This window comes from Trachemys scripta, chromosome 3 (assembly GCF_013100865.1).
Source record: "Trachemys scripta elegans isolate TJP31775 chromosome 3, CAS_Tse_1.0, whole genome shotgun sequence".
Classification (NCBI taxonomy): Eukaryota; Metazoa; Chordata; order Testudines; family Emydidae; genus Trachemys; species Trachemys scripta.
Window position 1 is genome coordinate 175,245,831 of NC_048300.1, and position 15,812 is coordinate 175,261,642.

The 15,812-nt window shown below is 40.2% G+C and overlaps 1 protein-coding gene across 3 annotated transcripts in view; it reads right to left on the reverse strand.

The window, feature by feature from the left end:
- Window positions 1–789: 789 nt before the first annotated feature.
- Window positions 790–15,812, reverse strand: part of E2F6 (E2F transcription factor 6) — a 24,364-nt gene continuing 9,341 nt past the window's right edge. For 2 of the 3 annotated variants that reach the window (XM_034766515.1, XM_034766517.1), the window contains exons 3-7: window positions 8,846–9,062; window positions 8,280–8,438; window positions 7,593–7,707; window positions 4,124–4,271; window positions 790–1,571 (exon numbers count right to left, since the gene is read on the reverse strand). In XM_034766515.1, coding sequence (XP_034622406.1) covers window positions 1,567–1,571; window positions 4,124–4,271; window positions 7,593–7,707; window positions 8,280–8,438; window positions 8,846–9,062 — 644 coding nt within the window. In that variant the 3' untranslated portion in view covers window positions 790–1,566. The remainder of the gene's footprint in view (window positions 1,572–4,123; window positions 4,272–7,592; window positions 7,708–8,279; window positions 8,439–8,845; window positions 9,063–15,812) is intronic. The other variant, XM_034766516.1, reaches the window with a different exon arrangement.

Below are 15,812 nucleotides of genomic sequence, written 5' to 3' on the forward strand. Positions count from 1 at the left end.
TCCCCCAAGGAGTTCAGTCACAAATTTAATTAATGCATTATTTTTTTAACGAGTGTCATCAGCATGGAAACGTCCTCTGGAATGGTGGCTAAAGCATGAAGGGGCATACGAATATTTGACACGTAAATACTTTGCAATGCCGGCTACAAAAGGGCCATGCGAACACTTGTTCTCACTTTCTGATGGCATTGTAAATAAGAAGAGGGCACCATTATCTCCTGTAAATGTAAACAAACTTGTTTGTCTTAGCAATTGGCTGAACAAGTAGGGACAGAGTGTAGCCTCTAAAGTTTTACATTGTTTTGTTTTTGAGTGCAGTTATGTACAAAAAAAAAATCTACATTTGTAAGTTGCACTTTCGCAACAAAGATTGCATTACAGTACTCGTATGAGGTGAAGTGAAAAATACTATTTCTGTTTATCATTTTTACAGTGCAAATATTTGTAATAAAAAATAATATACTTTGATTTCAATTACAATATAGAATACAATATATATGAAGATGTAGAAAACATCCAAAATATTTAATACATTTCAATTGGTATTCTATTGTTTAACAATGCGATTAAAACGATTAATTGTGATTTTTTTTAATCATAACTAATTTGAGAGTTTATCACGAGTTAACTGCGATTAATCAACAGACCCAGTTTCAATAGATTATGCTTGTCAATTTACGAGTCATTTTTACACAACAGATTCATACTGTTCATAAATGTCACCTAATGAATTTCTACTGTTTAAAGAGTAAGCCAAGATGAAGCTGAACTAAACACTGTTAGACTGACCACTTTTTATATTTACAAGTTTATTTCAGTTTTTGCTGTACAAAGGCAGAAGTGCAATTCATTTTGTCAATCTCCATCAGTGACTATCTAAACAGGATACAGATATATACACAAAAGTCATGCCTTTAACTTCATCGTTCACACTAGAATTACATGCCGAATTGGATGCAAACAGCATCCACACAGTGCAAGGCATAGCTTCAATTTTTCATGATGTTTACTTGTCTTATATTCCTTATGGGTAAGAAAAGCCTTCCAATACTCCAGTTCTTGATTCTAATATTATATTTAACAATCCTGTTTAGTGACAGTGCAGCTTCAGAAATAAAAGTGCATTTCTTTATTATCTACATTCTTGCAGGACCATGTTTTGGTGTTTTGTTCCAGATATAGCTTTAAAGAATCTTCATTTTTTGAAGTAATTTCTTGTCCATATTTTTTATCATTCAAATTATTTAATAAAAACAGTAAAAAACAAGGCCATTTTCCCCAAACACTTGCAGATTACGCACAAGTGTAGAAACAAAGCTCCTAAAAAAGGCTTCTTGAATTGCCTTCTTTTAGACTGAAGCAATTGAAGATAATTGTGTGAAAGCACTCAACAACTGAATTATTCCCATTTTAAGTTTGAAAAACATTTGAGAGTATTACTAGTTTAGCATATTCATAGTTCCAAGTGGCTCTCTTAGGAAATTCTGCAGCGCAGATATTCATGATAATCTGCTCAGGACTCGGCATTCTAATGGTTCTTCACCCTTCAAGTTGATTTAGAAGATCTCACTCTAGAAGGGAAGTGAAAAAAAGATAATCATTCATATTTATGAAAGCTAAGGTATGGTAGAATAAAAAAAAAGTACTGCATCTACATGTGATCTTATTGTGCTATACACTAATCTAGAAACTTTACACATATGCCCTTTAAAAATTCAGGTGTAAGACTTCCCGGGTACCAAATGACACTATAAAATGGTTCTATTGCCTCTCACCATTAAGATCACTCCTTTGATACTGAAAAACAAAGGGTGGGGAGGCACTAGGACAGTGGTACTTAAACCAGGGAAATAAAAAAAGATGTGGTCACATGACATGAAAGAGCATGTAAATCTTGACAGGCACAAAAAACCAAGGAAGTGGGGGGAAAAACTAGGCAGATACAAGAAGTGTTATTTTTTTAAAGCTGATCCTACATTTGAACAGTTTATACAGACAAGCAGTAGTTACACAAGAACTACTAACATGAAGCATGCCTGCTTATGTAAGTAAAATAATGAATTCATGCTGTTCTTTACAACTTAAACTGCTAATAGAGGTTTCCCAAACTTTACTAAGAAATGCTTGATACAGCAAATAATTTATTAATATGTCTCATTCAAAGATTTCAAAATATTTAGTCTCATCACACCAGTTATTATACTCATTTTGCAAGATGGATAAATGAAGGTAGAGATTACATGATTTGCCCACCAACACATTGAATGAGCAGCAGAGGAGGGAATTAAACCTAGAAATCCTTACTGCTAGTCTTTTTGTTCTAATAGGACACATTGCTAAGTATTGCCATGGTTGAAATCAGAAGTGTACTTTAGAATTCTATCTCACATTTAAAATAAATTAATAATCAGCCATTCTAATTTAAGTTATCTTGTAATAGAAATACTCCACAATTCCTCTTTTCCTTGGCATTCTAAGAAGAAATCCAAGACTAATGTATTTAGAAAGGTACAAGACATGAGAATTTTGAGGGAAGTTAGTGATTTTATTGAGCATTGCTGTGGCAAGTAAACAAGAACAGGTCATCCACAGTTTTATACCCACACTAGTTACAGAAATCCTGGGCTCCTTTACGTTTAAAAATATTTTCACTCCCTATGGAAAACAATTAACTTTCTATAACTACATACCGTAAGCTACAAATCTATACACTGACTTTTGAAAAGGGTTAACAACTCATCCCTCTAGAATTAGCTCCACAAAACACAGGAGATGCTTTATAAGGAAAAACTATTGCATTAGGATTATGTCAACACAAAGACGGTCAGAAACGGACTAATCACATCACCATGTTCCTATTCCACAAGTGGCACAAAAACAAAAATTTAAGTGTACACCGGGGAAAGGCAACTACTGCTTTTCAAATAGCATTGCTGAAAATAAGTCACCTTAACTACTCCCCATACCATATCAAACTACATATCCTGCTTTGTTTGCTTCCAGACAGCAATAACCTGCATATATGACTGGTTATCTTGCATCTCTACTGATGAAGACAGACACATCTGCTCTCACTTGAATGAGCTATTGAGTTAGTGGTCAAGTTTTCCTGTTTTGTCAACTGTGTAAGATTCTGTAGCAGGGCATGTTACATCTAATCACAGAACAGCAGGGCACCAGATTATATTATACATTAGTGTTACACAAATCAAAATATGTATATGTAACAAGTAGAGCAGAGCAAATAACTGATTTTTTCAGTTCACCCAGTGTTCCGTAATAAATAAATAAATTAAATTAAATTAAAAAAAAACAAAACTAGTTTGAGTCAAAATGAATCCAAAGATTCTAAAAAGTTTCAGCGAATCAAGAAGTCCATTCTGGGATGAACAAAACACATTTGACCTGAAATGCTTTGTTTCCAGCAATATTAAAGGGCCAGATTCACTAAATATCAAGAAGAGGAGGAGCCTTCCTTATAACTTTTAACCCATTAGTTAGGGGACTCACACCACCAGGCTATGTTCACTCTCTCTCCGACTCAAGTATGTTATACAAAGTGGAACAGCTTCAACAGCAGAAGAGAGACTTGCCCCAGAATACACTGTAGCTTGGTGGTTAGGGCATGAGCCTGTGAGGTAGAAGACTCAATCCAAATCCTTGCCCCGTATCAAGCAATGGAGATAACTGAACCCAGGCCTTCCACATCCCTGGTGAATGCCCTAAGCATTGGGCTAAAAGTTATAAGGAGGAACCCACCGCCAGCTGTTTTCTGAATGAGACCTACGTTCCCTTGCAAATCTAGCCCAAAAGTTTTTTGGACTAAACTATTCAATTAATGTGTGTCAAATTTGAAAACAGTTTCAGGTCAACAAAAACACATTTTTCAACAAATAAACTATTCATCCAAAAGATTTTGCACAGCTCTAGTAACGAGGGCTAAAGTTGGTTCTGAAATATTTTTCGTATGCTGAGAATTTATCCCACTTTAAAAATTACACAAGTTTCGGGGGGATTAGAAGTATTTAACCAGCTCAATTTATCAGAATGATACAATACATATTTCACAGTAGTTTGTCTTATGTTGATAAATGCCTTTCTTCCATTTAAATTTCTCACATACCTTCATCGAGAGGTACTGAGGATTTAGTTTCTGATGTCAGAGTATCCATATCTTCAAAAGTTTTGGCACCTGGGTTATCTTGCTCCACTTCACATAAATATACATCAATGGGTCCCTTTGTGCTCTTTATACGTACTTCTATACAATCCTGTACAACAGATGTAATATATTCAAAATCAGAAGAAATTTATAGATTAAGCCAAACTAATTTTTACTTCAAGCATTTTGCATATATTTTAACACAAATTAACATACAAGAACAGGTCCAGATACAGGAGGGACATTTTAAACTTTAATAGACTTTAATTAAGCCATGTAAAGGTTCTTTAGATCTTGGTAAATTGATAGGGTTACCTATGAAGCTGCCATATTGAATGACATTGATTGAATAATATAATTAAGCAACTGAACAATTCTGTGCACTAAAAGGGTTTTGTTTTGATGAGGGTCTATCCAATGTGAAGAACTACTTTTTTTTAAGTTGGTCATTTTCAACAGGCCATGTTGATAAATGACTGAATTTTATTACACTGTTAAAAACAGAGGTAGCAAAAGTGATGAGTTTAGGGTCAATGTGACAATTGAATAGCTCAAAAGTGTCAGTGTTGGCACAAATTTTACTGCTAGCACAATCAGTAAGGCAGAACAAATTCCATACAATGCTATATCAACACCCCAATAGATAATATCAGCAATGTAATGGGCTTTCAAGAATCAAAGGCAAAGGACACCAAATCACCCCAAGACATTAATCAAAAAAACGATTTAGGCATAAACATTATAGGAAAACAAGTTCCAGAACTATTTTTTCCCCAAAGAGACAAGTGCATTGTAATAGAAAAAAAAATCAAATATGCATGAAAATTTTACAGTATGTTGTTCTAGCTTTCTAAACAATTACAGTCAGGGCTGGTAGCACCTCTTAGTAAGGTTGCCTGAAACTTTCCATTATAAGCCCCTGTTTTCAGTTGCTTATAAAACTGTGCCTAACCAACCATTTAGGCTGAAAATTTCCATGTTAGGCATCTACCTCAGGAGGAATTATTTTGGAAAATTTCAGCCAAGGGAGTTTACAGCTGTTTCCAAGAATGAAAGTAGGGAAAAACACACTGCCAGACATTTTTAATATAGCCAAAGCAATACGTTCTTTGAGAAGCTGTAGCTCCCCGATGCTAAGCAAGTTAGTGAGACCAAGCTTATCAGAGATCATCACTAATTGTGTGTTTAGGGTTACCATTCGTCCGGATTCCCCCGGACATGTCCGGCTTTTTGAGCTAAAAATAGCGTCCGGGGGGAATTTGTAAATGTCCGGACTTCCCCTTCCCCCCCCCTCCCCCGCATGCAGAGCACGCGCGGCTAACAGGGGAGCCGGCCAGATGGTGCCACTTACATGGGGCTCCAACAGCCAGAGAGAGAGAGAGCCCCTCCTCCCCCCTGCAGCAGAGCTCACTCCCTCCCTCCCTCCCTGCATTCGCAGATTGCCTCCGGCAGTCTGGAGCTCCTCCCCCGCTGCTGCCCAACGTGCCCGGACGAACGGCTCAGGCAGTTCCTGAGCAAGTTCACAGAGATTTTGGCGAAGAAAGGCCAACAAGGGGGCCAGGGAGGTTCTGGAGGGGGCTGTCAAAAGACGGGGGGGGAGGGGGGTTGGGAGTGGCTTTCTGGGGGTGGGGGTGTGGATAAGGTTTTGGACAGTCAGGATACAGGTAGGGGGTAGGGTCCTGGGGGGCATTTGGGGGGCAGTTAGGGGACAAGGAACAGGGAGGCTTAGGTAGGGGGTGGGGTTCTGGAGGGCAGTTAGGCGCAGGGGTCCCAGGAGGAGGCAGTCAGGGGACAAGGAGCGGGGGAGAGGGTTGGGAGGGTTGGGGGGGGGGGCTGTCAGGGGGTGGAGAATGGTTGGATGGGGAGTGGGAGTCCCAGGGGTGTGTCTGGGGGTGGGGGTGTGGATAAGGGTTGGGGCAGTCAGGGTACAGGTAGGGGGTAGTCAGGGGACAAGGAGCTGGGGGAGGGTTTGGGGTTCTGAGGGCGGGAGGGGCAGAGGTGGGGCTAGGGCAGGATGGGGCAGGGCCAGGGCAGGACGGGGGCGGGGCTCCTCCCATCCTCTTTTTTGCTTGCTGAAATATGGTCACCCTATGTGTGTTCCTCTTTTTTGATTGCCTGACTTGACACCCTGGGATTTGATTTGCTTAAGTGCTGCACGCTCACAGCTGCAACCGAAGCCAACAGGAGCTGTGCTTTGAACATATAAAGATCAATATAGTGTTAAGCTAAATCAGGTCTAGGAATCTCAAATTGGGTAGTAGTGTATGCTTGTAAACTTAATCTCTGTGCCTAAGTTCTCCATCTGTAAAATGGGGGATGTTAATCATACCTCATCTCAAGGTGTGTTGTTAAAATAAATTAATTTGTGAAGCATTCAGGCAATTTAGCAATGAGCATCTTAGAAAAGCCCACACAAATTAATAATTCTGTTTCCAGAGCGAGGTTTAAGTGAATACCATCTATTCTTTGCACTGACTGAGGTAGATACACTGTGGAGAAAAATAGTATGTGATCATACAATTAAAGATCATAATGCCTATGCACAATGGGACCAAATTCAGGCTATATAAGGAACCTTAAAGGTGAGATTTCTTAACAATGCTTGATTTTGCAATCTTAATTTTTTTTAACACAGAAAATTAAAGAAGCAGAGTATAACTTGCATAGAAAACTCTCTCCTACTCTGGCTTCAAATGCTCCTTTTTTACCCCTTTTCACCTTTAAAAACAGATGCATCTTGCACATAGTCTGTTCTATTCAGAACTTGGAATAAAGAATTTTCAGATGAAATCAGCACGTGTACCTCAGCAAACACATACATGCCCAACGTCACAATATTTTTGCAGTTTGTAACAAAAATAAACTAAGTCATTTTTTTAGGCCAGAAGGAACCATTATGATCATCTAGTCTGACTTCCTATATAACAGGACAGTAAACGACCAGAGCGAGATGTCAGGTACTTTTCACTAGCAAGTATAATAATATTCTCCTGACAAAATTCTAGAATGATCTCACTTGCCTAGATTTTACAATCTATTTATACTTAGGAGTTTGTACTAAACCCTGTAAAGTACTGTATAAGCTTCTTTATTCAATTCCCCCTCAAACTCAAATACCGAATGAGGTAGCTTGGGCATCAGTTAGAAATGCTCCCTCATCCCCAGCAAAAGTGAAGTGGTAATCTATGATACAGTATTTTCCTAGTCTAGGCAATAAGAGTCACTCTCTTAAAAGCAAAAAGACTGTCTTCACACACTTTTATACCAAACATTATAGCAGGTAGCTTTGTTTTATGAAATGTATCAGATAAGAATGCCAATATTATATAATACCAATATTAATTTCTGTAAGTGAAAAATCAACTGCTCTTCTTGCAAGCTCTAATTCTAAAAATGCAGTTGCTTTACAGGGAAGAAAAGCAATACTTACTTCTTTAGGAGCTGGTATTTCTAGTTTTGTTTCTTCTGGAGCTTTGATTGCCATAACAATCTGTTCTTGAAAAGCCTTAATGCTATGAATATCTTGATATGTCACATAAGCTAGTGTACACATAAGTCAAGGATTCTATAAGGAAATCTGTTAACTGTTTTAAGAAAAAGGTATGGCTGTTAACTTGTGATATAATTATTTTCTGATATCTTTCAAGGAATGGACTAGTTTCACTGGTTATTGTCTGAAAATGAGTTTCTTTAAGCACCAGACTTTTTTCTAGTTAGCCTTCTGCCTAGAGGCAAGCATAGAATGAGAATCTTAGGTGATATTCCCAATTTTCATGTTTAGTGTTCAACTCGTGTCTCAATTACAAAACTACTTTTCATTTGTCAAAGCTTGCCTATGAGATAGGACTACTAAATGCAAATATTCATAATTACTACAGTGACAGTGTTCCTTTAAGACTGCTCCTTCAACTTTTAGCCTCTGCAGTTTAGGCTATATAGACATATATCTGCAAATGTAAGTTTCTTTGGGACCAGTAATTCCAAGTATTACTTGCCCTGTACTAAAGCATGAGGAAGAAGGCAGTGAATTCCACCTCTTACTCGCCATTCTAAATTTCCATCACTAACTGCTTGGTGCCAGTAGCCAAAGTAACTGGTGCAGGAGTTAAAAGGATATTTTGTGTTTTCTGTGTCATCCGTTAATTCAAACAACTGGTGAGCACAGTCTTTAATTAATTCATCCAGAGCTTCTTCCATTGCTGATAAGTCAGAAAGTTCATCTCTAAGCTTTTGTTGCTCTGATGCCTTTCCAGCAATCTGGTCGAGATCAGATCCTCTAAAATAATATGAAAGTTATCAAGAACATTATTTAAAGCTTATATTTATAAATAAAGTGTAATACAAAATACTTAAACATTTTCTCACTTTCAAAAAAGCGTAGCTAAAATGTTGAAAGCTTTTTGGTCAAACTATTATTTTTAGTTTCTTGTAGTCAGTTAAAAAAAACAAAATCTTCACAATTGCTTCATTTCCTGATATTAGAAAGTTAAAAGCATCCTATAATTACAGACTGTATTAATTATACAGTGCAATTTAAGAGGCTGTACCATCTCATTTATGAAAGTTACTGCAAAACACTAATGAAGCTAAAACACATGTTCACAATTAGGTCAAAGTTAGGTCAAACTACATTATACAAAGCATTTTTGCAAATGTAAGTTAGAAATTTCAAAGCCAACTCACACCCACTGGATAAGATTCTTAGATCTTTTCTGAATTAGGTGGATTCCATCCAATACATTGGTGATGTCATATACTCTTCGTTTTCGTACCCCCAGAGTTGTTGCTACTTCATTCAAATCAAGAACACCATCTGGAGCAGTTTTGACAAGATCCATGAATTTTCGGGTCAAGTAAACAAGGGATGCATCAAAACGAGGCTTTGTGACTTTCAGGGTTTCTGTAAAGGTTTGATATCGTATCATTTAGTATTAATCCTTGCAGCTCTGTTCAAAGCATTGTCATAATTTTCCAATATACAATGCTTATGAAAAGTGTTTTATTAGCACAGGAGGTTGAAGTTTTGTTCTATATCAGTACAAGTCGTAAAGAAAGCTGTCCATCCAATATGCCTTAATTAATTTGCAGAAGTTTTATCTAGAAAGCTAAAAGGTATCTCCATGCCTGTTAAATTCTTGACATTAGACTTCCAACAAGGATATCAACTGTGATATGAACATCTGTATAAAAGTAATTTTACAAACTGGTAGGTTACTAAACAGCCATGATGATATCTTTTGTTTAAAATAGTTCTGTTGCCAATTACAAGCTTGTAATCAAGAGATAAAAGACTGTCTGAATGGCACCTACCTATGCCATCTGGTCCCTCACTTAAATATAACAAAATTAAAAGTTGCTTATTATGTCTGCACATAGGAGCCATTTAACAAGTTCACAAAGGAAAAAGTAAACTAGACCACCCAGTTTTCAAACAGCTGTAATTATATGACTATCAATTACTACAATTAACTTAAATTCAATCACTGGCCAATTTGCACCTCCATTTCATTTAATCAAAACATCCGGTACAAAATCTTTTTTTAAGAACTCCAGCTGCCTTTTGATCTTTCAGAAAGAAGAGATTAATTCAGACATTGACCACAGAAAACTATTTAATCAACAGAAAGTTTTCTTTTTTTCCCTCCTTTGCATGACAACTAAGAAAAGGTGCTAATAACTTGTAGGGGGAAGTTATCCCATTGGGAGAAAGGTTTTTTATGCTGTGTCTTCCAGGTGATTTTTTTTTTTTTTTAAAGGGGAAGTGGAATTAATTTGGAAATGTTTGGCTTCTGACTGAGAGAAAGGTTGTTTAAACTAAGGTTATGGCTACACTGCAGATGACTGTCAGCACAGTTATATTGGTCAGGGGTCACACTTATGCCAGCAGAAGCCTGTAGTGTAGATGCAGCCATACCAGCAAAATTGCACTTTACCAATATGTAGTACAGCTTTGCTTGTATAACTGTGACCACAGCACTACACAGCAGCATCCCCTTGCCTTGCGGACGACAGACAGTGCAGCATGACTGGTAACCGTCATCGTCGTCCCGTGGGTGCTCCTGGCTGGCCTTGGTAAGGTCGGTCGTGGGCACCTGAACAAAAAAGGGAATGACTCCAGGTCATTCTCTTCTTTAAGTTTTGTGTAATGGAGATTCCGTCCTGCCTGGAATATCATGCCAGCTGGAGGCTTCTGCCTCAGGCTGCTCTCCCAGTCGGCAGCACCGCGCGGTCACGCCTACCCCTTGCTCCCAGGGCTCAATCAGATACTCAGATCTCTACATTTTGCTGCAAATAAAAAAATAAAGCTGCTGTTTAGAACTGTCCCCCAACATACATATCCTGGGACATTTTGTATTTTACCAATGTCAATCAAATGGAGATTCAGTCCTGCCTGTGCTTCTATTCTAGTGCTTATTACAGATTCCCATTTTCAGCTATAGGCTGAGCAAGTGCAGAATGGTGATTCACTTGACTTTGCTATAAGCCAACTGCCCTCCCTCACCCCCCTTTGATCTCTGCTTGCAGAGGCAATAAAGTCAGTGTTGTTTCAAATTCATGCATTCTTTATTACTTCATCACACAAATGGGGGGATAACTGCCAAGGTAGCCCAGGAGGGGTGGAGGAGGAGGAGGGAAGCAACAGGTGGAGTTGTTGTAGGGGCACTCCCTAGAATGGAATGCAGCTCATCATTTCTGCGGGATGTCTGGGGCTCTGACCCGGAGTGGCCGTTTCCCTCTCTGGTTCTTTAGTAGGCTTGCCTGATATTCTAGGCAGGACTGATTCTCCATTAGACAAAACTTAAAGAAGAGAATGACCAGGGGAGTCATTCCCATTTTTGTCCAGGCGCCTCCGACCGACCTCACCGAGGCCGGCCAAGAACACCCATGACAGCAGCAGACGGTACAGTATGACTGGTAACAGTCTTTGCCAACTTGCAAAGCAGCAGACAGTACAGATGGCTGGTAACCGTCTTTGCCAACTTGCAACAGTAAGGGGATGCTGCTGTGTAGCTCTGCAGTACCATGTCTGTCAGCAGCATCCAGTAGACATACCGTGACAGTGAAAAAAGGCTGAACGGGCTCCATGGTTGCCGTGCTATGGCGTCTGCCCGGGCAATCCAGGGAAAAGGGCGCAAAACTATTGTCTGCATTGCTTTCACAGGAGGAGGACTGACGGACGACATTTACTCATAACCACCCACGACAAATTTTTGGCCTCATCAGGCATTGGGATCTCAACCCAGAATTCCAATGAGCGAGGGAGACTGCGGGAATTATGGGATAGCTATTGGAAAGCTACCCACAGTGCAGCGCTCCGGAAGTTGACGCTAGCCTCGGTACATGGATGCACACCGCCGAATTAATGTGTTTAGTGTGACCGCATGCACTCAACTTTATACAATCGGTTGCCAAAAACTGAATTCTGTAAATTCGACGTAATCCCGTAGTGTAGACATACCCTATGGGTCCAAGAGTCCTTTGAGAGTATATGGAATCAAGACCTACCTCAGTCTATCTGTAAAACACTGAAGGTGCGCCACAGGCCTAAGAGGCTCTCTTACTGGTTCTCTCTATAGATCAGATGTTTCAAATATTGTACCACTATAGGGTGCACTCCAGTCCAGGTTTTACAGCCCAAGAGCATCTGAAATTTGTTTAAAAAAAAAAAAAACCAACAACAAAAAAACCCACCTATGGGCCAAATTCTCCACAGCCCACTAACTTCAATTGTGTTGCATGGCATGTAACTCATAGCAGAATTTGTCCCATATATTCCTTAATTTGTACTACTAAACTACCAATTTCTGTCCCTGATTCTGTTAAGACTGTGCCTACTTCAGGTTTGACTTAATAAATCTTAAGATTTTTTAATTGAAATTTTCCAGTATTAATGAGACATTTGTCCTTAGTTTGCATGACATCTTTATAATATATTATTTATTCCATTCCTGTAAGGTTGTATACCCTGAATATCAGAACGGCAGAGATCCAATCACCACACCAAATTAAACTAAACAGCCAAAAAAATTGTAAGTACACTAGAAGCAGGAAGCCTACCAAACAATCAGTGGGGCCACAGGACGATCAAGGTAAGAGCACTCAAGGAAGATAAGACCATTGTGGAGAAACTAAATGAATTACTTGCATCAGTCTTCACTGCAGAGGATGTGAGGGAGATTCCCACACCTTTTTAGATGACAAATCTGAGGTACTGTCCCAGGCTGATGTGTCAACAGAGGAGGTTCTGGAACAAATTGATAAATTAAATGGTAATAAGCCTCCAGGTCCAGATGGTATTCACACAAGAGTTTTGAAGGAACTCAAATATGAAACTGCAGAACTACTAACTGTAGTATGTAACATATCACTTTAATCAGCTTCTGCACCAGATGACTGGAGGATAGCTAATGTGACACCAATTTTTAGAAAAGGCTCCAGAGTCAATCCTTGCAATTATAGGCAACTTTGGTACCAGGCAAATTGGTTGAAACTATAGTAAAGAACAAAATTGTGAGGCACATGGATGAACATGATTTGTTGGGGGAAGAGTCAACATGGCTTTTGCAAAGGGAAATCACGTCTCACCAATCTATTAGAATTCTTTGAGGGGAGGTCAACAAACACGTGGACAAGGGTGATCCAGTGGATATAGTGTACTTGGATTTTCACAAAGCCTTTGACAAAGTCCCCCACTAAAGGTTCTTAAGCAAATTAGGCAGTCATGGGATAAAAGGGAAGGTCCTCTCATGGATCAGTAACTGGTTAAAAAATAGGAAACAAAGGGTAGGAATAAATTATCAGTTTTCACAATGAAGACAGGTAGTGGGGTGCACCAGAGATCTGTACTGGGACCAATGCTGTTCAACATATTCATAAATGATCTGGAAAAAGAAGTAAACAGTGAGGTGGCAAATTTGACAGATGATACAAAATTACTTAAGATAGTTAAGTCCAAAGCAGAGTGCAAAGAGTGACAAAGAGATCTCACAAAACTGGGTGACTGGGCAACAAGATGAAATTCAGTGTTGATAAATGCAAAGTAATGCACATTGGAAAACAATCTCAACTATACATACAAAATGATGCGGTCTAAATTAGCTATTACCACTTAAGAGAGATCTTGGAGTCTTGTGGATAGTTCTCTGAAAACATCCACTCAATGTCCAGCAGCAGTCAAAAAAGTTAACAGAATGTCAGGAACCAGTAGGAAAGGAATAGATAGCAAGACAGAAAATATCATAATGCCACTATATAAAACCATGGCATGCCCACACCTGGAATACTTCATGTAGTTCTGGTTGCCCCATCTCAAAAAGATATTGGAGTTGGAAAAGGTACAGAGAAGAGCAACAAAAATTAGGGATATGGAACAGCTTCCATACAAAGAGATATTAATAAGACTAGGACTTTTCAGCCTGGAAAAGAAATGACTTAGGGGGGACATGATGGAGATCTATAAAATCATGAATGTGTGGAGAAGGTGAATAAGGAAGTGTTATTTATTCCTTCACATAACACAAGAACCAAGGGTCATCCAACGAAATTAATAGGGAGCAGATTCATACCAGTCAGCTGTGTTCTTGGGGAACCAGGGCACAGTATCCAGCCTGACTCATGAAAGACACCCCCCCACACACACACCAGCCTCTGCTTGAACCAAATCTGATCAGAGAAAAGACTTGCAGAGAGCAATAAAGGGCATTGGGAGACACACCTAGACCCCTCCTGACAAGGGTGACAAGAACAAAGGCAACTTCCCTAGACTCATCTGCATGAAAGATGGGAGAGGTATCTCCATTAGCATACAGAATGGAGAACAGAGAACCGCACTGAACTCTGGGACCAGAAAAGCAGGGAAGCACTGCATCATGGGGGGGATCTCTGCTCCAGATGTTAATGAACCTACGCCTGCACACACCCAGCTCAGCAATTATCAGACCAATTCTAGTAATTAATCCTTGACTGATATCCTAAATACTGAAACAGCCTAATTGCATTGTGAGCTCCCTGGAAGAAAACACCATCCATAGCCAAGAGAGATCAGCTCCTATTGTCTAGCCTAAAGAAAACCCTCAAGTCATCAGTTTACCCATAAACAAACCCAGTCTCCAGCACTCAAGACCCTGAGCTACCATCACCTGGGTACCCCGACCAATTCAAGCTTCAGGGAGCGGTGAGATCCCTCTCTCTCTGTTTTCTTTTCTACCTCAGGTATTAACCTTTAATAATGTAACTGTTATGTTAGTTTAGGCTCTCCTTGTGTAGTTATCACTATTATTCAATAAATAACTTTTATGGTTAAGCTGGTTGCTTCTCTCTCTGAACTTTACTCTTTTGTGTTTCGAGCTTCCCCATTTACTCTGCAGCAATGCTTCTTTTATCTAAGCTAAAGATCCTTCTAGCACCCAAAAATACTGTGGGGTTTGCTCATCAAGTGGGTTACTACCAGTACAATTGTGATGTGAAAGTGGGGGTAGGGACGTGCTGAACCTGTAACATATAAGGGCGGCAGCTTGAAAGTGCTGCTTGACCCAGTCCGCTGAGTACAGGGGCATAGAAGGGTGGCAGCCTGGAAATGCTGTTCGACCCAGCCTGCTCAGGCTTAGGCCTGGTCTACACTATGAGTTTAATTCGAATTTAGCAGTGTTAAATCAAATTAACCCTGCACCCGTCCACACAATGAAGCCATTTCTTTCGGAATAAAGGGCTCTTAAAATTGATTTCTGTACTCCTCTCCGACGAGCGGAGTAGCACCGAAATCAATATTGTCATTTCGAATTAGGGTTAGTGTGGCCGCAATTCGATGGTATTGGTCTCCGGGAGCTATCCCACAGTGCACCACTGTGACCGCTCTGGACAGCAATCTGAACTCGGATGCACTGGCCAGGTAGACAGGAAAAGCCCCGCAAACATTTGAATTTCATTTCCTGTTTACCCAGCACAGGAGAGCACAGAGCTCATCAGCACAGGTAACCATGCAGGCCGATAATCGAAAAAGAGCACCAGCATGAACCGTACGGGAGGTACTGGATCTGATCGCTATATGGGGAGAGGATTCTGTGCTAGCAGAACTTCGTTCGAAAAGACGAAATGCCAAAACTTTTGAAAAAAATCTCCAAGGGCATGATGGAGAGAGGCCACAATAGGGACTCGGAGCAGTGCCGTGTGAAAGTCAAGGAGCTCAGACAATTCTAGCTGCATGCACCACTACCCCACCTCTGACCGTGGATTCCGAGGTGGCGGTAATCTCATCAGCCACACCTGAGGATTCTGCAGACAGGGAGGAGGAGGCGGAGCAGCTTGCAGAGAGCACACAGCACTCCGTTCTCCCCAACAGCCAGGATCTTTTTCTCACCCTCACTGAAGTACCCTCCCAAGCCAGTAGATGAGAGGTGGCGGCAGGAAGATCAGAGGAGGCAGGATGCAATGCTGGGGCTGCTGCGTGAGCAAACAGACATGCTCCAGCGTCTGGTGGAGCTTCAGGAACGGCAGCAGGATCACAGACTGCTGCTGCAGCCCCTGTATAACCACCCTCCCCCATCACCATGTTCCATAGCCTCCTCACCCAGATGGTAAGAACGCGGGGGGGGGGGGGGGGCCCCTGCACCCTCCCATTCCACCCCAGTGGACAGCCCGAGCAAAAGGCTGT